Below are 21,812 nucleotides of genomic sequence, written 5' to 3' on the forward strand. Positions count from 1 at the left end.
ACACTATTCTTAGCAACATTCCGAGGGTTTTTTTTTTTCAAAATACATGGCAGCTATACTATATAAATATTCCATGATTAATAGTAATAACAACGGAAACTCTATCCTTAAATCATTAGAAACATCTTGTTGCTTTTTAGCGACTTTGTTTCCTAAAGTATTTTGCACTTTAGTTTTAACATGGTCATTATATGTTCTATTATTTATTTTCCCAAATTACATTAAATCATCCTTGAATTTAACAATATTGAATATAATTGGTATAATATTATACGTGCTATGTATTATCACTTATTATAAGATTATTCTAATTGGACCTGGATCTCCATTAGATTATCCGGAATTAAGAATCAACAATTTGAATAGAATGATAGACGAGAATCCCTATAACAGTAACAATGATGATCCAATAGATTTACCACCGGAATCAATGATAATACATACTATGAAAGTTAATGGCAATCAAGGATATAGGTATTGCACCAAATGTTCAGTGTGGAAACCTGATAGATCTCATCATTGTTCATCATCAGGAAAATGTATATTAAAAATGGATCATTATTGTCCATGGTTTTCCACTTGTATTGGATTTTATAATTATAAATTTTTCATTCAATTCTTAAGTTATGTTGCCATTTATTGTTGGTTTTTATTTATTATTAGTGCTCGAATACTATATAAATTCATCACCCAAGGATTATTTGAAGATGAAATATTATCACTCAATTTAGTTGCAGTTTTAATTCTTTCATTTGCATTTGCCATTGCTGTTAGTGTATTTGCAATATTTCTGATTTATTTATGTTGTAAGAATTTAACAACTATTGAATTCCAAGAAAAACGATGTAATTATCGTGGCCATGCAAATGATGAAAGATTCAATTATGAATTTGATAATAATGGGAAACGTAAGAAATTAAATACAAATATTTTTGATTTAGGAGTAATGGAAAATTGGAAACTGGTTATGGGCCCAAATTGGATCACATGGTTATTACCAATAACTGTTGCTACAATTACAACTACAACAACAACACCCATAATATCTGAAGAAGATTTTAATAATGGAATCAATTTTAAAGTTAATGAAGAAATATATACTAAATATCTTCATAATGCTGAATTACAACAACAATTGAATCAACAATTGTCTAATTATAAAGATCGATTAAGAAGAGAACGTCAAGCAAATATGGTGTAAAGAGTTCGGTAGCAATATATATATATGTACACACTTGACCCAGTATTTAATATACTTATAGTAGTTGTTTCATAGAGTTATATCAACTTATCCTAGCTATTACCCTCTTTGTTTGAATTGATCAAGTGTTGAGGATTACAGGATTTGTTTGTCCTTCTCTGTGATACAAACAATTTTTTTTTGCCTATTAATTCAAGTTTACTAGCACAAAAAAATTGTCAACGAAATTTTTATATCAACAAAAAACAACTTTTCAATTCCCCTTCATTTCTCCACACCTACACCTACACCAATACCAAACACTATCCATTAAAGACTTAGTTACCAACTTCTAATCATGTATACTGAACTCCCATTTGATGAATTAAAAGTTGATCCAACTCAAAAGAAACGTATTGCTTATTTCTATGATGCTGATATTGGGAATTATGCTTATGGTGCTGGTCATCCCATGAAACCTCATCGTATAAGAATGGCTCATTCATTAATTATGAATTATGGATTATATAAAAAAATGGAAATTTATCGAGCCAAACCAGCAACAAAACAAGAAATGTGTCAATTTCATACTGATGAATATATTGATTTTATTAGTCGAGTTAACCCTGATAATTTAGATTTATTTACTAAAGAACAAATTAAATTTAATGTTGGTGATGATTGTCCAGTTTTCGATGGATTATTTGAATATTGTGGTATTAGTGGTGGTGGTTCAATGGAAGGAGCAGCAAGATTGAATCGAGGTAAATGTGATATTGCCATTAATTATGCTGGTGGATTACATCATGCAAAAAAATCTGAAGCTAGTGGGTTTTGTTATTTAAATGATATTGTATTGGGAATCATTGAATTATTACGATACCATCCAAGAGTATTATATATTGATATTGATGTTCATCATGGTGATGGTGTCGAAGAAGCATTTTATACTACTGATAGAGTAATGACTTGTTCTTTCCATAAATACGGAGAGTTTTTCCCTGGAACTGGTGAATTAAGAGATATTGGAGTAGGTAAGGGGAAATATCATGCTGTTAATGTTCCATTACGTGATGGTATTGATGATGCCACCTATAAATCAATATTTGAACCAGTAATATCGAAAATCATCGAATGGTATCAACCTTCAGCCATTGTTTTACAATGTGGAGGAGATTCCTTGAGTGGTGATCGATTAGGTTGTTTTAATTTATCTATGAATGGTCATGCTAACTGTATCAATTTTGTTAAATCTTTTAACATACCCATGATGGTAGTTGGTGGAGGTGGTTATACTATGAGAAACGTGGCTCGTACTTGGGCTTATGAACTGGGATTATTGAACAATGTCAAATTACCCGATGAATTACCTTATAATGAATATTATGAATATTATGGCCCTGATTATAAATTGGATGTTCGATCATCTAATATGTTTAATCAGAATTCTCCAGAATTTTTAGATAAAATTTTGACAAACATTATTGCCAATTTGGAAAATACAAAACACGCGCCTTCAGTACAAATGAATGAAGTTCCTAATGATCCAGAAGATTTAGGAGATATTGAAGAAGATACAGCCATGGCAATTGATACAAAAGGAGGTTCAGAAATGAGTCGAGATGCTCAAATACAACCAGACAATGAGTTTTATGAAGATGATGAGAAAGATAAGGGGGAGAAAGCTATAGTTGATAATAAACAAGAAGAGCAAGATTCAATGAATATTGATAAGAATGAAACACCCGTTGTTGAGAAGAATAAAGAGATAGTAGAAGATAAACAACAAGATGAAAATGAGAATACAGACGATAAGATAGAAGAGGATAAACCAGAAGAAACAAACCCGGTTGAAGAAAAAGCTCCAGAGGAAAAAGTAGAAGAAGTAAAACCAGTTGAAGAGAAAGCAGAAGAAGTAAAAGAGGTTGAAGAGAAAGTAGAAGAGTTAAAAGAGGTTGATAAGCCAGAGGTAACTCCAACAGAGCCAACCAAGGAACTGAAACAAGAGGATCAACCCATGGAAGATGCCACAAAATTAACTGAAGAAGAATTAAAAGAAATTGAAGAACTAAATAAAGGTTCATAATTCAAAGAATATTTAGAGATTGTTTGTCTTTTTTTTTTTTATTGTATTGTATAATTAGATTGTATCGTATTAATTAATAAGACTAAGAGATTCATGTAAATTGTTGGTCCAATAGTTCTTCAAACCTCCAACGAAGAAGAAGGTAGCTTTTATAGGGGAAAACTGAACGATTGACTCACTAAACTCACACCACCGTCACCTCGTTCTCCTCCCCCACATCCGCATCACTGCCGGCCCAATCAATTTCGCTTCGGAAAAAAAAAAAAAAATGAACAGACAAAAAAGTTAAAAAAAAAAACATATAATATCGCAATATAATATAAATACGACATACATACACATATGATCACAAGTGTTTCATATTTATTTATATATCGTTTGATTTTTAGATTAATATTTTCATGTTTAAAATCCAGTTTCTTTTTCGTCCTTGTTTAGTTAATAATCACCATCAAACTAATATATCCAGACTAATACATTTTAATTCATTACATACGATAACTAAATCAACCCCACTATCATCGAAATTAATCATTGGGAAAGCTCAATTATCTTTATCAACAACACCAGAAAAAGCACAACCGAAAATGGCATTAACGGTTCAATCATGTACTCAATTACCTACGGGGAAATTACCTGAATATATCAAATCTTCCAAAAGTCGATTATACAACATTGTATGGCTGTCATCATCTCCACCAACAAATATATACATTGCGAAAAAACCTGGTGATGCCAGTGTTCGTGAAGCCATGATTGAATTTATAAATCATTTACATCAACAATATCCATCAATTAATGTTATTGTCAATCAAGAAGTAGCTGATGAATTAATGCATGAATTGAAAACGACAACCACCATTAAACAAAATAGTAGTAGTAGTATTAGTAGTAGTACTAGTGTTAGTGGTAAATCGATTCAAGAATTAATGGATCCATTAACTGATCATGTTATTTATACTGGTAAAAATGAAGATATTGTTGATAAAACCGAATTGATGATTACATTAGGTGGAGATGGGACAATTTTACATGGAGTTAGTTTATTTCTGAATGTTGTTGTTCCACCAATATTATCATTTGCTATGGGTACATTAGGATTTTTATTACCATTTGATTTTAAAAATTATAAACAAACATTTCGAGAAGTTTATGAAGGTAGAAGTAAAGCATTACATAGAAATCGATTGGAATGTCATGTCATCAGAAAACAAATAGTTAAAACTTTGGATGATGGAGAAAGAGCTAATAAAAAATTGAAAACTAATGGGGAAAAAAGTATATCAAAGCTTAAAGAAGAACAATCTTCAAGTAGTAATGGTTCTAGAAAAATTAAAGAAATGATTCATGCTATGAATGATGTCACTATTCATCGTGGGAGTTCACCAAATTTGACATCATTAGATATTTATATTGATAATGAATTTTTCACTACCACTTTTGCTGATGGAGTTATATTTGCAACACCAACTGGATCAACGGCGTATTCATTATCATCAGGGGGATCAATAACTCATCCTTCTGTCCCTTGTGTTTTATTAACTCCAATTTGTCCGCGGTCTTTATCATTTAGACCATTAATCTTGCCTAGTCTGTCAGATATAATGATTAGATTGTCTGAAAGTAATAGAAATCAAAGAATTGAATTAACCATAGATGGTATAACTCAACCTGATCTTCATCCTGGCGATGAAGTACATATCACGTCGGAAGTAGCTATTACTTCAGGTGGTCAGTCTTTATTGTCTAGTACTGGTGGTGGTAACAAAACTACTAGCACCAGTACCAGTGCCGGTACTAGCAGCGGCAGCAGCGGCAGCAGTACCAGTAGTAGCCCTAGTGGTAGTGGAAACAACACTAGTGGTAGTTATGGTGACAAAAATGGAATTTGGTGTGTTGCCACTAATCAAAACCAATGGTCAAAAGATTTGAATAGTTTATTGGGATTCAATAGTTCGTTCAGAGATCAAAAGGGGAAACGATTACATCTATAGAAAGAAATAGAACAAATGAGGAAGAAGAGGAAAAGGGTTTGCTATTAGTGATAGAATCTCTTTATGTATTTCCCAAAAAGGATATTTTGTCTTAAATAGATTTGCAACCCATAACAGCATGTTTTTTTTTTTTTTTCTATAGACGTCTTGTAGAATTAGTTATTTCTGTTGCCAAATAAAAAGTTGAAAAAAACCTACTACCATTGGTGTTGCCAAAAAAGATACAGCTAAGGAAGTCATTCTTTTTTTGCTTCATTACAAGAACACAAACCATTACAGACTTCATGAATAGTTTAAATAATAACATTTACGGAAAAACTGGAATTGTCAGTTTTTCACTCACTTTTAATATCCAAACGACAGAGGTTTTGCCTATAAATGCTCTTGCTGGAATTTTAAAATGGATTGATTTCTAACTCCCATCAAATGGTATACTACTGACTATGACTTGCAAGAACCTTCTTAATAGAAATTGCACACATTAACTACAAATGATTTAGTAGACTGTGTGGAAAACTGTTAATTGGGCCAATGCAAATGAAATGCGACCAATACGTGAAATTTGACATGGGGCCTATTGTTGTAATTCACCTCGCGGAAAAAAAAAAAATAAATCCAACAATACAATGCTAAGTAGAAAGGTGGCACCACGTTCAAATTTACGAGATCAAGACCAACCAAACTATTCTCACAAAAACCACCAAAGAGTGGTTTTCACATTTTTCAAACGAACGACATACAATTTGGCAAGAGAAGCAATTAGTGTTAATTTAGGAGCCACCAGAAGTAGAAACTGATTAACTGAAATAATTTGATCCTATTTATATTGTACTTTTTAAGGTCACTTATAACTGGGTTCGAATTTCAAACAAGCATCCCCAACTTTTTGCGAACCCGGTGTGAGAAAACTGAAAATTTTCTTGGAAAATCTTACTAAAATGTTATCCATGGAAAAAAAAAAACTTAGTTTCAAATTTCCAAAAAGGGGGAATTAACAAATCTGCTCAGATTGTGAAGAATCAGAAGAGTATTACTTAAGTTTTCCAAGATTTTGAAAATTGATATTGCTGATGAATAAGAAAGAAAGAAAGAAAGAAAGAAAAAAAAAGCCATAAGGACAATGCCTATTATGGAGAATTGGAATGTATTGTTTCTATCAACAATTGATTTGTTCTTGTGGTTGTAATGAATAATAGCTATCTACAATTTCTCGTCAAATAAGATTCATTTTTTGTTGTTGTGGGAGAAACTTTGTTTTCATCTTGCCCTTTCACCCTCTCCTGTTGCTTAGGGCTTTTGTTGAAAATTGGATTTTACAAGATAGAAGTTGATTTACACCCCCCCTTCATGGTAACAGTGGTAACCTCGTCTTATCATGTCCATAGTCACAAATGCTGGCCTCCGCCAAATATGTGGCCGAGCTTTTCCGAGTGAGTGAGAAAAAAATGAATTAAAACTCTATTTTTAAAATGGCGTACCAATTGACGTATTCAATGATGAGGATAATAATTCAGTTCAAAAAAATTTGGCATGCATTATGGTTTTGCCTTACCACGTAAGGACATAATAAATAAGTAATAAGTTCATCAGAAGTTTAGTGAAAGGTGTAGATGTATGTTTGTCAACGGGTGCAATTGAATAAGAAAGCGAAAAACAAAAATCCGGAATTGCCTGTGCTAGAACGAATTGGAATTTGAAGATGAAAAAATAAAACAATTTTTACACCCGGGGTGCAATGAACCTAATAGCCAGATGATGATTATTATTCCTTGATTGTTGTTCCTTTTTTTTTTTTCTTTTCTTATTTTTGCGTTGATTAAACAGAAATTGCCACAAAACCAAGATTATTCATATCAAAAAAAAAAAGAACCAGTAGCCTATTTACACCCCCTATTGGCACCCCCATTTCAAGAAAATGATGAACGAATAATAATAATCACAAAATATTATTATTAACTTTTCCTTACTGATTACTGATTGCTTTTTTTTGGTTTGGCTTTTGTTTGCCTTCCAATTTGCCAGGTGGGTGGGGGGTGGGTAATTGAGTGAAGTACAATTCTGGGCAACTAACAAATACTTGTGAGCTTCTGTCAATTGTAATTCCTGAAGTGGCCTTGTAGCGAGCTTTTCTTTTTTGCCATCCGTTTTTGTTGTTTTTGTTTTGTTTTGTCATTTTTTCCTTTTTCTGCGTCCAAATTGTCTCTTCTTCTCCTCCTCCTTCCATCTTGCATTTCTTGTCTGATTTCCTACGTCTCGGTGTTTCCTGTAATATTTTTTCTTTCTTTTTTTTTTTTTTTTTTTCTCTCTTTTTCTGCCCCATAATTCAAAATCCTGAGATTAACCGTATAAAAGAGCATTTTCAATTTATTAATATCACGCACGTCACATATTAAATTCCAAACATTCCTTCTCAACAGTCATAACACAACAAGAACAATCACAACAATCACAACAGGAACAAACATTGAGTGAAACAGAGAGTGAGACAGAGAAAAAAAAGAAATATAAATATAATAATAGAAATATCCACCAAAATCCACCAAACCAATTTACTACCCATACACACACACACACACACAGACTTTCAAAAAAACTTCAACAAGCACCCAAAGAAAAAAAAAAAAATAAAGAAAAAGAGAAAGAAAAAAAAATTTAACCCTGTTGTCCACTTCTTTTTTTATTTAATTTTTACTTTATTTTCTTTTTCTTTTTATTTTTAAAATCAATCATCAATCACATTCAACAACAACCTATCGAAGAAAAAGGTAAAGAAATAAGTAACTAATTGGAACAAATTACAATATTTGGTTTATTTCATTCATTCATTCATTCCATTTCCAATTATTAACTCATTGTACACAAATTATCACTAAGAAGAGATTATCATTTTTTTTTTTTGTTTTTAAACAACATACTCCAATCTAGACAGTTATAGCGTTAGTCACCCACCCGCATACATTGTGAACTCTTTTCAACTTTCTCCCTCCCCACTGTTGGCATTTTTTTTTTTTTTTCGCTAGGACTTTCAACGAGAAGAAGAAAAAAACAACAACCCTTTACCAACTATTCATTTCTTTATTTGAATTGTATTATCTCATTTTTGAATTATTGTATTTCTACCTTGATATACATTTTTTTTTGAAACAAAATAGGTCCCAAACCCTTTTTATTGGTAGCTGTTTGAACTATTTTTTTTTTTCCCTCCGAAATTAAAGAACAGAAAAAGATGTATGCGACAGCCCATACAATTAAACAACAACAGCCACAGCAACATCCTCCACCACCACCATTGAATGGCGGACTACATGCTGGTGGGGCTCCTCCAAATTCTCATGAAGCTGCAGCCCTTTCTCAGCAACAACAACAGCAGCATCATAATGGGCCTGGTATCATTGTTGCTGCAGCAGCAGCTTCTGCTAACCAACAAGCTGCTCAAGTCCGAGCTCAACAACAACAACAACAGCAGCAGCAGCAGCAGCAGCAGCAACAGCAACAGCAACAGCAGCAACAACAACAATTACCAAGTTCAGCAGCTCTTAATGAAACTACAGCATCAACTTGGTTAGCCATTGGTTCATTGGCTGAGAGTTTAGGTGACATTGAGCGTGCGTTAACTTCTTACGATTCTGCTTTAAGACATGCACCAAATAACCCTGATGTTTTAATTAAATTAGCAAATACTTATCGTGCAAAAGATCAATTTCTTAAGGCTGCTGAATTATATGAACAGGCCCTTAATTTCCATGCCGAGAATGGTGAAACCTGGGGGTTATTAGGTCATTGTTATTTGATGTTGGATGATTTACAAAGAGCCTATGCTGCTTACCAACGTGCTTTGTTTTATTTAGAAAACCCCAACATTCCAAAATTGTGGCATGGAATTGGTATTTTATATGACAGATATGGTTCATTGGAATATGCTGAAGAAGCCTTTGTAAGAGTTTTGGATTTGGATCCAAATTTCGACAAGGCCAATGAAATTTATTTCCGTTTAGGGATCATTTATAAGCATCAAGGTAAACTACAACCAGCATTAGAATGTTTCCAATACATTTTGAATAACCCACCACACCCATTAACACAACCAGATGTTTGGTTTCAAATTGGTTCAGTGTTGGAACAACAAAAGGATTGGAATGGTGCTAAGGAAGCGTATGAAAAAGTGTTGCAAGTAAATCCTCATCATGCAAAGGTTTTGCAACAATTGGGTTGTCTTTATTCTCAAGCAGAATCAAACCCACCAACACCAGCTAATGGCGCAACACAACTGTATAAACCATTCCAACAAGATTTGAACATTGCTTTGAAATATTTAAAGCAATCTTTGGATATTGATCAAAGTGATGCTCATTCATGGTACTATTTGGGTAGGGTAGAAATGATCAGAGGTGATTTCACTGCAGCTTATGAGGCGTTCCAACAAGCTGTCAATCGAGATGCAAGAAATCCAACATTCTGGTGCTCAATTGGGGTTTTGTATTACCAAATAAGTCAATATCGTGATGCATTGGATGCTTACACCAGGGCTATTAGATTAAATCCTTATATCAGTGAAGTATGGTATGATTTAGGGACTTTATATGAGACTTGTAATAATCAAATTAGTGACGCATTGGATGCTTATCGACAAGCAGAAAGGTTGGATCCAAACAATCCTCATATAAAGGCCAGATTAGAACAATTGATCAAGTATCAACAAGAAGGAAATACTCATCCACCTCAACCACCTCCAAGTTCTCAACAACCTAGGTTGCCTCAAGGAATGGTTTTGGAAAGTAGTCAACAACAACAACAGCAGCAGCAACAACAATCACAATCACAACCACAACCACAACCACAACCACAACCACAACAGCCACCTCAAATTCAATCACAACCACCTTTACTTCAACACCAGTCACCATTGCCTCCACAACAAGTCCATTCATTACATCAGCAAGTTACAAAGCCTTTAGTGAATCAACAACAAAGTCCACCACCACCTCATTTGATGAATATGGGACAATCAGGACAACAAATACCACCACCTCTTCCACCACAAACTCAACAGCCTCCTCAAATCCAAGAGAAACCACAATCTCAAGAACAGCAACCACCACAACCACAACATCAGCCTCAACACAATCAAAATCAACTGCCTCAATTGGCTCAATTACCGCCACAGCATTCGCACCCTTTAACCCATTCACAAGGTGTACCTCAACAAAGGAATGGCTTGCCGGATCCATTGCAAAGGTCTACTAGCCTTGGGACAGTTCAATCACACACACCACAACCACAACAGCCACAACAACAACAACCACCACCACACATTGCACCAGTTCGACAGGAGCAAGTTAACCAGGTTCCTTCAATTTACCTGAATCCTAGAGCAGCTGAGACAACACTTCCTCAAATCAGCAAACCAAATGAACCAACAACACAAGCTCCTGACTACAAAAAAGAGGAACCTAAATCAGGGACTACGGTTTCTGCTCCAGTTTCCGAACCTTCTAAAGTTCAAACCCAAACTACAAACCAGGAACCAGAACCAACACCAGCAGCACCAAAACCAGCACAAGCTGCAGAAGCAGCACCAGTACCGGTATCTGCTCCGGCTTCTAACCCAGATGGTGAAACCAAACCAGATTCTGTATCTGCTACTACTCCTGCTACATCAACTAGTACAAATGCTGTACCAGTACCAGTATCTCAAGTTGTTGAACCATCAACTACTATTGAGGAGAAGAAACTCCCGGAAACTGAGCAGAATGTTTCACAAGTAGAAAAATCTATCGAATCTCAATCAGAGACAGTCCCAGCTCGAGGTCCAGCAGTAGCAACAACTGTAACAACTGAACCAGCTCCTGGTGATAATGATGTTGAAATGGCTGCTAGTAAAAGTGCAACACCTGTACCTCAAAATACAGTAGAACAAGATACCACAGTTTCTGACGCCACAAAGGTACCAGAATCCAATGGTAAACATGACTTAGAAGATAAAAACTATGAAGATAAAGTTTTAAAAAAACCAACTGTTGAAACAGCTACTGAATCTATATCTGACAAACAACCTGTTGAAAAAGAAAATGAAAAAGTTGAAGAACAACCAAGTTCTGAAAAGAAAGAAGAGGTCAATGGGTCTATTAAGAAACCATTAGAGAATGAAAATAACGTTGATGTTCCTCAATTTTCAGCGAATATCACTGGTCCAAATGAACAAACAAAATCAGGAGAAGAAGGCAAAGAAGTTGATACAGTCAAGACAAGTCCAGCAAAGGAAGAATCCAAGGAAGCATTACCATCATCTACTGAGAGTGCGCCAGGACAAGTTGTGGAGAAAGACAATAAAGAGAAAGAGAAAGAGAAAGATGAAGATGAAGTGATGGCTGATGATGAAGATAAAGCCAAGAAGGATGAAAATCCAGAACCTCCAATGAGGAAAATTGAAGAAGATGAAAATTATGATGATGAATAGAAAATAGAGAAGAAAAGGAAAAAAGGAGGTGTGTTTTATTTTAAACAGGATATGAAAAAAAAAAAAAGTGATAATGTATATGATAGTTGAATATATATATATACATGTATATTTGACGATTTACAATTGTTGTTAAAATGTTTCAGTGGTGGTGGTGATAGTGGTTTTTTTTTTTTGTTTTTTTGTATTAAATTGTTATTATGGTGTTAATTTTTTTTTTTGTTATTTTGTATAAACTATGTATTTTATTTTATTCTACTATATATATATATCTTTGTAAAGTTATGAATGTGAACCATTTGAGGGGATGGTTAAAAATTGAATCCACCAGGGATATTAAAATCTGATTCATCAATTAAACCTAATTCAACAAGTCTATGCATTGTAAATGATTCATCACTATCATCAGTCACCAAATCCAATTCATCATCATCATCATCATCATCACCAGTGTTGTTATTACCATCTTCATTATTAGAAATGGGAAATATATTTTCTTCATTATTATTATTAATACTATGATTATCATTAGGATGGAAAATAGTTGAAGTTACATCTTTTAATATTTGACTATCTTGTAAATTTAATGGTTCAATTTTTGACATTTGTTGAACTTTTAATTTAGTTAAATATAAATTAATTAATTCTTTAATTATTGAAATCATAATTAATCCAATTAAATTTCCAATTAAAATTTTCTTTTCTATAGATAACTCTCCTTTAAGATTAAGATTAAGATTATTGAATAAAATTGGATAAAGTGGATAAATTATAAGATTATTTAATTTTGAACTTAAAAATGGCCAAATTAAAGTAGTTAAACTTTTTATAATTATATTTTGATGAGAATATTGATTTGATGATGATGATAATAATATTATTGAGGAATAATCATTTTTTAAACAAGTTAAAGTATATTTCCATTGAATTAGAATTTTCAATTTTAAATAAATAAACCAAGTTGATTTAATTTTTAAAAAAAATAAAATTTTCCCATAAATATGTTTTATAAATGGTGATATAAATTTTATCAACATATTCATAATATTATTTTTCCTAATATATGGATTAATTTTAATGAATTTAATTAATTTTTTATCAATTTTTTTAGTTATATTTTGATTTATTTTATAATGTAATTTTTTTAAATCATTTAATTGATTATTTAAATCTTCTAAAAGATCAATATCTTTACTTGATAAATTATTAACTATAATTCTTGGTCTAATCCCCATAATTAAATTAAAATATTGTCGATTAAAAATTAATTTATAAATAAATAAATCATAAATCCATCTTATAGGAATAATTAATGATATAATATTTCTTGAATCAAACCAATTAATTCCTTTAAATAATTTTCCCCAAGTGAAAATATTAGAAATATTGGAAAAATCCCATGGAGTTTTAAATAAATTAATAAATTGTTGAGAAAAATTTTTAATTAATGATTTTAATAATTTATGATCACCAATTGATGATATATAACTTAATAACATAGTTTCAGTTAAAATTGAATTGAATTTATCTTTCCCCATAAAACAATTTAATATTGATGATGATCGAGCTCGATACATCACAATTGGTAATACTGGAATTCGAGAAAATTTAAATGGATCAATTAATCCTTGAATTAATCCTTGTTCTAAATTATCAACCATATAAGAATTAGAATTGTCATTCCTAGTACCAAATAATATTTTACTTAAAGTTTGATAACTTGATTGAGTTTGTAAAGTTGATGTTGATGATTTTTTCGATAAAATTCTTACTAATATTGGTGATGGAATTATACAATCCATCATTTTTAATCCACAAGTGGTTAATCCAATATATCCCATAGATAAAATACCAGTTAATGCCGAAGTAATACCAACAAATACTCCACCATATTGAACCATTCGAGAAATTATTGTTTTCATCGATGAATGTAAAGCTAATACTGGTGATCGAGTCATGGAAAATATAATATCTTGTTTACATTGAGGACATGGTGCTAATATATAAACAAGATATTCATTATCTTGATGAGTGGTGTCATTACCAGCAGCGGTAGCAGTAGCCGTAGTAGTTGATGGCTCTGTTGATGGACGACGACTAATTGGGAATCCTCCAGGTATAGTAGTATTATCACTATTGTTCTCATTATTATTGTCTATGATTTCTATTGAATTCACACCTCCTGTAGTCACCGTACTTAACCAATCCAGTAATGCTTGAGTAGATAAATTTATTTCAATACGAGTAGTAGTAGTAGTATTAGTATTAGTAGTTTGTTCTAATGGAACGGCACCTGTCCCTACACCTAAATCACCAATAGTAGACTCATTATCATTTTCAAGGTTAATATTATTATTATTATTATTATTACTATTATCTCTTGAAATCAATCTTGATGATGATTTCCGATGTGCACGAATTATATGTAATTTATCAGAAGGAACAGAATTAAACCAATCTAATAAACATTTCCTATGAGTAATTATTGAACATGTTGAACAAGGAGAAATTAAATCTTTACCATCAGCAATTGTACCAAATGGAGGGATATCAGTATCTGAACCTAAACAAAGACTACAAATTTTGTTTGATGAGGATGAGGAAGAAGATGACTCAGTATCAGTATCTATATCTGTATTTGACATGATTAAATGATATGGGTTTAAAATAAGAAGAAGTAGTAGTAGAAGAAGAAGAAGAAGTTTATCCTTGATCTTTTTCCATCCCCAGACAAAAATTGAATTTGTTGAGTGCGTCAATTTAATTAATTTATGGGGGGGGGGGGGGAAGAGAGAAAGAGAAAGAGAAAGAGAGAGAATACCAAAAGCAATGATCATGTGGAGAGCTTTAAAACAAACAAACTATACTTCTAATATAAGAGGAAAGGCATAACCACATTTACAATGTAGTCAATATAGATCTATATATGAGTAGTTGGTGAAGCTAAAGGGTGGTAATCTGTTGAGCAAGTTCTAAACCTTTAGCAAAATGATACAATCTTGCATCAACAGTACAATTCTCTCTTTGACAAATTTCTTCTAAAGAATTCAATAAATTATTTAAAGGTAAAGTGAAAGTAATTATAAATTCACCTGGTTCTAATTTTGGTTGTGGAGATTGATTTCGTGGATCATTTAAATCAACATCAACATAAGCTAAAACCATATTAGCATTAGTTAAACCGGGATCACTAAATATTGGAATTGATTGAGATTTAAAAGTTCCATAATAACCTGTTTCTTCAATTAATTCTCTTATAGCAGTAGATTCTATTGATTCATTAGGATCAATTAATCCCGCAGGTAATTCAATAACTACTTGTTCAGTGGGGGGACGGAATTGTTTAACAAGTACTATTTCCTTTTCTTTCCCATGATTTGAATTATGTAAAATTGATACAATTGATACCGCATCTATATTAGTTGTAGTTGATCTTGTTGTTCTAATGGCCATTTCCCATACTCGAGAATTACCATTAGGATCATTATAATTGATTTTTTTCGTTTGAATCCATTTCCCATTAGTTAAAGGTTCAATTGAAGTTATTTTAGCTTTGAATGGCGAGTTTTTAATTGGAGTTGATGAAGACATGAAACGTTTAAATAATGTTGTTGTTGTTGTTGTTGTTGCAGGTTTGAATAATTGTTTAAACATTATAGGAGAATAGGAACCCCAAATTTTCTCTCAAATTTTCTCTAAACTGAGGAAGGGAGGAAGGAAGGAAGGAAGGAAAGAAAAGCAACAACGAAATCCGTCAGAAAAATATTTAACGGCAAAAGAAAATTTCCAACTTCTTTTAAGGTGGAAGAAAAAAAGCTATCAACAAGATCATCAACCATATCTTTAACAAATAGATATATCCATTTTCAATTAATCAAAAAGAATATATATATACTAGTATTTTCAATCTATTACTTGATAAAGAATTATTTCTTATTATCATATATCCTAATAGTTACTACGATATACTCATTAATAATGACAAGTAACAATCCTCAACAAGATGAATTAGATCAAATCAAATCGAAAATTCAAGATAATTTAATTTCATCTGGGAATTATGATATAATAAATAAACAATTAAAATTACAACTTTATGAAAGTGGATGGTATGATAAAGTATCACAAATTGCTTCAAGAGAATTAATAGAACATCAACAAGTTAACAACAACAACAATGATGATGGTGATAAGAAAGATTTAACATTTGATCAATTATTTGCATTTATTAAACCAAAAGCTGAAGAATTGGTGCCTAATGAAGTTAAACAAGATATTTTGGATCGGATAACTAAATATTTAGATGATATAATACAATAAAGAGTATGGGGTTAACCAATAGAAAGAGAGAAATAAACTGGGAAACATAAAGGATGGATTCAAGACTAATGATAATAGATGATTAATAGTAGTTTGGAAGAACATATAGGTTAGTAAATAAACGTAATAGATTTATTACTACTGTTGTTTTCATAGTGTGATTGCATTTTAATAGAAGTGTCCAATGTCGTGGTAGGAATCTAGGCAATGTCGTAGCATAGATATATTTATGTATGCGACATTTATAAATTTTTTTTTTTAACCAATCAGTCTCATTTTTTTATTGCTTAGGACACCAGAAGAAAAACTTTCGGTACTCTCTTTCAATACCAAAGCAGAAATTTTTTTTTGTTTCAATTCCATTACTGACTTTTTTGTAATTAATTGAAGAAATAACCACAACAAGACATTCATTGTATTCTTAATAGAATTAGTATAATCATCTTTCCAAGGACCTATATATATATTCATTTTCATCATTTCTTACAATTCATTATAATATAACACCTTATTTATTTATTCCATATTGACATAACAACACATCCACACATTTACCCATATATATAAATATATACCTATCATTATGTATTCATTATCTAAAAGAACATTGTTTCAACAATTAAACAAACAAATCACCACCACCACCACACTTAATACCGTCATACCATCAATTAATCATATCTCATCACATCGTTATGTATCTACTAAAGAATTAACTCCTTCAACATTACCTACAGATTTCCCATTAATGTCAGAAAAGAAAGCTACTAATGCTGCTGATTATGTATTAACTTCATTAGATATGATTGCTAATTGGGCCAGAAAATCATCATTTTGGCCCGTTACTTTTGGTTTAGCTTGTTGTGCAGTAGAAATGATGCATGTATCAGCACCAAGATATGATCAAGATAGATTAGGGATTATTTTTAGAGCTTCACCTCGTCAATCAGATATTATGATTGTTGCTGGGACATTAACTAATAAAATGGCTCCAGCATTAAGACAAGTTTATGATCAAATGCCCGATCCAAAATGGGTTATATCTATGGGATCATGTGCAAATGGTGGTGGTTATTATCATTATTCTTATTCAGTGGTTAGAGGTTGTGATAGAGTTATCCCAGTTGATATATATGTTCCAGGTTGTCCTCCAACTGCTGAAGCTTTGATGTATGGTGTTTTCCAATTACAGAAAAAAATGATGAAAACTAGAATCACCAGATTATGGTACAGAAGTTAAAACTGTTTTCTTTTTGTTTGCATTTTTGTTTGTATATTAGTGAAAGATGGGATAATGTATGACTGTTGAGGTTTGTTCATTTCTCATTTTTTATATAGGCTTTTAATATAGTTAGTTACAGTTTTTTAAAGAATCAAAAGTTTATTCATAGTAATAAGGTGTTGATTATCTTTAGTTTGTAGATTTATCAACTTTGATCCTAATAATCATTTGCAGACTAAAATCAATATAAACAATTAGTAGCCAATTCTCCTTTTACAACGCATAAGATCAACTTCTTCTTTTCACTATTGCTGGGATTTAACTTAAAACAATGATATATATTATATTGTACAACAACCCCCAAAACTAACGAACTAACTAACTAACTAATTAACTAATTAACCAATTATTTATGAAAAAAATTTTATAACAATTACCCAACCACCTTTAATATATTCAACAATTTTCTTACTAAAAATAGTTAAATAATTCATTTCTTTACTTAAATCAGTAGTATTACTAGTAATAACTTCTGGTGTTGTTATTGTTGTTGTTGTTGTTGCCAGAACCAGGGGTAATAATTTTTCTACTATTGATACCATACCAAAGGCAATACCCATACCTAAACCTAATCCAATTGAAAATCCAAATAAAAGACTCCAATTATCAATAAATATAACTCCTAATGGATCATGATAATAACAAGAATAAGAATAACAGTTACTACTCAATTTATTATTATTATTATTATTATCTTCCCAAATTTGTCCATCTATTTCACAATGATCATCATTCACCATTAATACCATATCTGTATTAGTACTTCTAGTGGTTGCAGTTGTGGTGTTGGGATTTCTTTTTGTAAGAGCAGTATCTAAATTAGAATATTGTATATCAGCAATACCTTCCAAACATTGAATTACAAATGAATTAACGTCATTATTTGATAGAATAGTTATTTTTGGTTTATATTGTGATTGCATAGTCATAGTTGGCATAATAAGTTTATCCTTATCTTCTTGTTGGGGTGATTCTTCCTGTTCTTCCTGTTCTTCTTCTTCTTCTTCTTCTTCTGATTCAAGAACTAATGCATCACATATATTATGAGGCAAATTACCATCTAAATCTAATTCTTCACCATCAGAAGATAAAATACTTTCAGGAACACGTATATCAATATTATGCCATGAACCAAGAGAAAATTCATCAGGTGTCATCATTCGTGGTGGGGAAGTAATAATTGGTTGTGGTTGTGGTTGTGGAAGGCGTAATTCAGGATGATGATTTATTAGATCAAGAACCAGAGATGGAGGAAGTGGTGGAGAAGGTGATGAAGGATTTCTCTTAGATGTAGTAATAGTAGATCTTGAAGTTGATGTATTTAATGACATTATTTAGAAGGGAAGGGAACTAAGGAGGAGGGGTGGAGAGTGGTGGCGTTGCAATCAAAAAGAAAGATAGAATAATAATCAAATAATAATAATGAAGTAAAGTAAAGTAACAACAAATGAATTAAAGAATCAAATAAAAGAGAAAGAAAAAGAGAAAGAGAAAGAGGGGAAAAGAATGCAATAAGGAGGTTTATATTATTATATATAATAAGTAGTAAGTAGTAGTGTATATGATTCATTTTTTTTTTTTTTTTTTTTTTTTGGGTTATCAGTAAGTAAGTAAGTAAGGCGTAGCATGATGATAAGGGGCACACACTCACATTCACAGCCATAGTTACACAAAACTAATCCCTCCTCCTACTCCTCCACCTCTCCCTCCTTTAATCATGAACTCTCCACAAGTAATTCGCCTTTGATTGTTATTTCCTTCCTTCTCTAGACGTGTGTTTTTTTTTTTGCCTCAGTTCATTATACCGATTAACAACAACAATAGATTACTACTATGTTATACATATGGCTGACATTGACATTGATGCATTAATAGGAGATTTATATTATGAACTGATTGATTACCATATCCGGCTCGGCATTTGAAGTACAATTCTCTTGTTAGATTTGTTGACTTCATATTAATCCTCCTTTGATAACTGAAGTAGGCAATGAATTCTTCTATTGTATTAATATCAGATTTTGTAAATCTATAATTGAAAATGACAATTATTCTTACCCAGAAATAAATCAAAACTAGAGGAAAGTATGAATTTTTGAATCCAATTTAGTATAAACATCGTGTGGATTGAATTCATGGTTGGTTGTTTGTAAACTCTATTTTGATCACTATCGAAAAAAAAAAAAACAAATAAGAAGAAGTCTAATTTTAGTAATATCATCTCATTTCTATTATTATTCTGTATTGAGTGTTCAACCAAAGTAGGTATGCTTAGTTACCACAGATGAACACAAAAGTATTACTTTTCTTTTGAAAGTTTTCGCCAATATTACTGGAAAAAAAAAAAAAAAAAAAACAACATCCAATTATTTAGAAATTCAATTCCATCAAATTAATTGGCAACTAAATATATCAATACTAATATTGGTTACTTAACAGAAGGTGATATACCTCCCCATCAGGTTTATCTGATTGAAAATAATTCTTAATTGTAGTTATAGATAATCAAAATGTTAGAACACACTACCACTTCTTTTTTTTTTTTCTCTCTCTTGTGTTGATTCTTCTTTTTCTTCAAACTTCTTAGGCAAACAACTCTATCACAACTACATACTACAATGAATTGGACAAGTCCATCTAAAAAGATATATGATTCTGCTGATTTAAAAAATTTTGAAAAATCAATTGCATTTGAAAAATTACAGAAAACATTACAACATATTATCCTTCTTGTTGAAAATCATAAAATCCCCATTGGAATATTAAATGTTGATATTGTCACTAGACCAGGTAGGATAGGATCAATAGCATTACCATCATTAATAGAATCTTCTTCTTCTTCTTCATCTTCTTCCTCCAACAACAAAAATACTTCATCAAGTAGGAATGTTGAAATATTAATTGAATTATTCCAATATCTTAATAAAATCATAGATGATACTCCACCTTTAGAAGGCCCAACAAGATTTGGGAATCTTGCTTGTAGAGATTGGCATGATAAAATTGATGTTATTCCTATACTAAAAAAATTAAGCTATCCTGATGAATTAGTAAAAGATATTGATGGGTTTTTATTGGAAGCTAATTATTATTTAATAAATTCATTTGGTTCTAAAATAAGATTAGATTATGGTACTGGTCATGAATTATCATTTCTTGCCTTTATTGGATCATTAATTGAATTTAAATTATTAAATGATATTACGGGCACGGAAATACTAGTAATATTTTCCCATTATTATGATCTTGTTCGAAGATTAATTTTAATTTATAATTTAGAACCAGCTGGATCTCATGGTGTATGGGGATTAGATGATCATTTCCATTTGATATATATTCTTGGAGCTTCACAATTTGTTAATGATAAATTAGCTCCCGTGGTTCAAAGAGCACTTTCAAGTCAAGTGATTAATTCTTGTAAATTAACTAATCTTTATATTAATGCCATTGCGTTTATTTTCCGATTGAAAAGTGGACCATTTAATGAACATTCACCAATAATTTTTGATATTCATAATAAAGTTTTTTCATGGACAAAAGTAAGACAAGGGTTAATAAAAATGTATATGGTGGAAGTGTTTAATAAATTCCCCGTATTACAACATTTTTGGTGTGGTCAAGTTTTATATCCTTGGAAAGATCATCAAGGGAATGATTTACCTGTAAATGAAAAAGAAGAGACAGATAAAGAATCAGATAGAGTACCGGAACCTATTTCTTCTCCAACAAAAGCACCAAGTTCAACATCAAAAATACCATTTACTCCAGCTCCATGGGCAAATACTACTCGTGCAGTACCCCGCAATACCAGAAGTTAGGTAGGTTCTCCCCAAAATCAAAAATCAAGAGAATACCCTTTGGTTAGCAAGAATTTCCCAGGAAATTGAATTGTTTGATGAAAAGGGTTTATGTGATCTGTGATTAGTAGAGTTATATAGTTGTATGGTTTGCAACCCATAATAATAATAATTAGTTTGACATAAAAGATAAAGTACACGCATATATATATATATATATATTTTTTTGGCCAAGTTTGCACGTACTTACTTTTATTTAACAAACAGCGAGAAAAAAATCATACCAACAGTAGCAAACAAATTATTCTTTTTTCGCTTGAGTTAAATTACTATCATTTAACTATGTACAATTTAATCCCGCACCATACAACAATTTCAAAAGAAAAATAAACGTCACACTATTAGCCCAAGGTCCACCTCAATCTGTAACTATACCATTCCGTACTTTGCCTTCACACTCTCTTCCCGCCCCCCACCCCCCTTTTTTTCTATTTCTTGGCCAATATACACGCACACCAACCCAATCACACATTTCTCTTAATATAGAATCACAAAAAAAAAATCTTTAAAACAATTACTATTCCCACTTTTGTTCTCAAAGTTCAATCCCAAAAAAAAAAACTAAACCATTAACACTACTTCTTTCTTTCTTTCTAGTTTTATACTATCAATCCATATATTAACCACACTTTAATC

The 21,812-nt window shown here is 31.5% G+C and overlaps 10 protein-coding genes across 10 annotated transcripts; 7 read left to right on the forward strand and 3 right to left on the reverse strand. All coding sequences in view use genetic code 12, as the record gives it.

Annotated features, from left to right (window-relative positions):
- Positions 1–46: 46 nt before the first annotated feature.
- CD36_86920 (palmitoyltransferase, putative) lies at positions 47–1,201 on the forward strand (the record flags this gene model as incomplete). Its single annotated transcript, XM_002419547.1, has 1 exon — positions 47–1,201. One exon carries the CDS (start codon positions 47–49, stop codon positions 1,199–1,201), a length of 1,155 nt encoding a protein of 384 aa, XP_002419592.1.
- Positions 1,202–1,538: 337 nt separating this feature from the next.
- Positions 1,539–3,266, forward strand: CD36_86930 (histone deacetylase, putative; the record flags this gene model as incomplete). Its single annotated transcript, XM_002419548.1, has 1 exon — positions 1,539–3,266. One exon carries the CDS (start codon positions 1,539–1,541, stop codon positions 3,264–3,266), a length of 1,728 nt encoding a protein of 575 aa, XP_002419593.1.
- Positions 3,267–3,667: 401 nt separating this feature from the next.
- On the forward strand, positions 3,668–5,260 carry CD36_86940 (NADH kinase, mitochondrial precursor, putative; the record flags this gene model as incomplete). The annotated part of the gene is made up of 1 exon (XM_002419549.1): positions 3,668–5,260. One exon carries the CDS (start codon positions 3,668–3,670, stop codon positions 5,258–5,260), a length of 1,593 nt encoding a protein of 530 aa, XP_002419594.1.
- Positions 5,261–8,486: 3,226 nt separating this feature from the next.
- CD36_86950 (general transcriptional co-repressor, putative) lies at positions 8,487–11,717 on the forward strand (the record flags this gene model as incomplete). Its single annotated transcript, XM_002419550.1, has 1 exon — positions 8,487–11,717. The coding sequence occupies one exon, from the start codon at positions 8,487–8,489 to the stop codon at positions 11,715–11,717; it is 3,231 nt and encodes a 1,076-aa protein (XP_002419595.1).
- Positions 11,718–12,028: 311 nt separating this feature from the next.
- On the reverse strand, positions 12,029–14,554 carry CD36_86960 (conserved hypothetical protein; the record flags this gene model as incomplete). Its single annotated transcript, XM_002419551.1, has 1 exon — positions 12,029–14,554. One exon carries the CDS (start codon positions 14,552–14,554, stop codon positions 12,029–12,031), a length of 2,526 nt encoding a protein of 841 aa, XP_002419596.1.
- A 106-nt stretch (positions 14,555–14,660) lies between these two features.
- CD36_86970 (ADP-ribose diphosphatase, putative) lies at positions 14,661–15,371 on the reverse strand (the record flags this gene model as incomplete). The annotated part of the gene is made up of 1 exon (XM_002419552.1): positions 14,661–15,371. One exon carries the CDS (start codon positions 15,369–15,371, stop codon positions 14,661–14,663), a length of 711 nt encoding a protein of 236 aa, XP_002419597.1.
- Positions 15,372–15,695: 324 nt separating this feature from the next.
- On the forward strand, positions 15,696–16,037 carry CD36_86980 (component of the SAGA histone acetylase complex, putative; the record flags this gene model as incomplete). The annotated part of the gene is made up of 1 exon (XM_002419553.1): positions 15,696–16,037. One exon carries the CDS (start codon positions 15,696–15,698, stop codon positions 16,035–16,037), a length of 342 nt encoding a protein of 113 aa, XP_002419598.1.
- A 583-nt stretch (positions 16,038–16,620) lies between these two features.
- On the forward strand, positions 16,621–17,277 carry CD36_86990 (NADH-ubiquinone oxidoreductase subunit, putative; the record flags this gene model as incomplete). Its single annotated transcript, XM_002419554.1, has 1 exon — positions 16,621–17,277. One exon carries the CDS (start codon positions 16,621–16,623, stop codon positions 17,275–17,277), a length of 657 nt encoding a protein of 218 aa, XP_002419599.1.
- A 392-nt stretch (positions 17,278–17,669) lies between these two features.
- Positions 17,670–18,650, reverse strand: CD36_87000 (conserved hypothetical protein; the record flags this gene model as incomplete). The annotated part of the gene is made up of 1 exon (XM_002419555.1): positions 17,670–18,650. The coding sequence occupies one exon, from the start codon at positions 18,648–18,650 to the stop codon at positions 17,670–17,672; it is 981 nt and encodes a 326-aa protein (XP_002419600.1).
- A 1,287-nt stretch (positions 18,651–19,937) lies between these two features.
- Positions 19,938–21,137, forward strand: CD36_87010 (peptidyl-prolyl cis-trans isomerase, putative; the record flags this gene model as incomplete). Its single annotated transcript, XM_002419556.1, has 1 exon — positions 19,938–21,137. One exon carries the CDS (start codon positions 19,938–19,940, stop codon positions 21,135–21,137), a length of 1,200 nt encoding a protein of 399 aa, XP_002419601.1.
- Between the last annotated feature and the right edge of the window lie 675 nt (positions 21,138–21,812).

This window comes from Candida dubliniensis, chromosome 3, assembly GCF_000026945.1.
Source record: "Candida dubliniensis CD36 chromosome 3, complete sequence".
Taxonomy (NCBI): domain Eukaryota; kingdom Fungi; phylum Ascomycota; class Pichiomycetes; order Serinales; family Debaryomycetaceae; genus Candida; species Candida dubliniensis.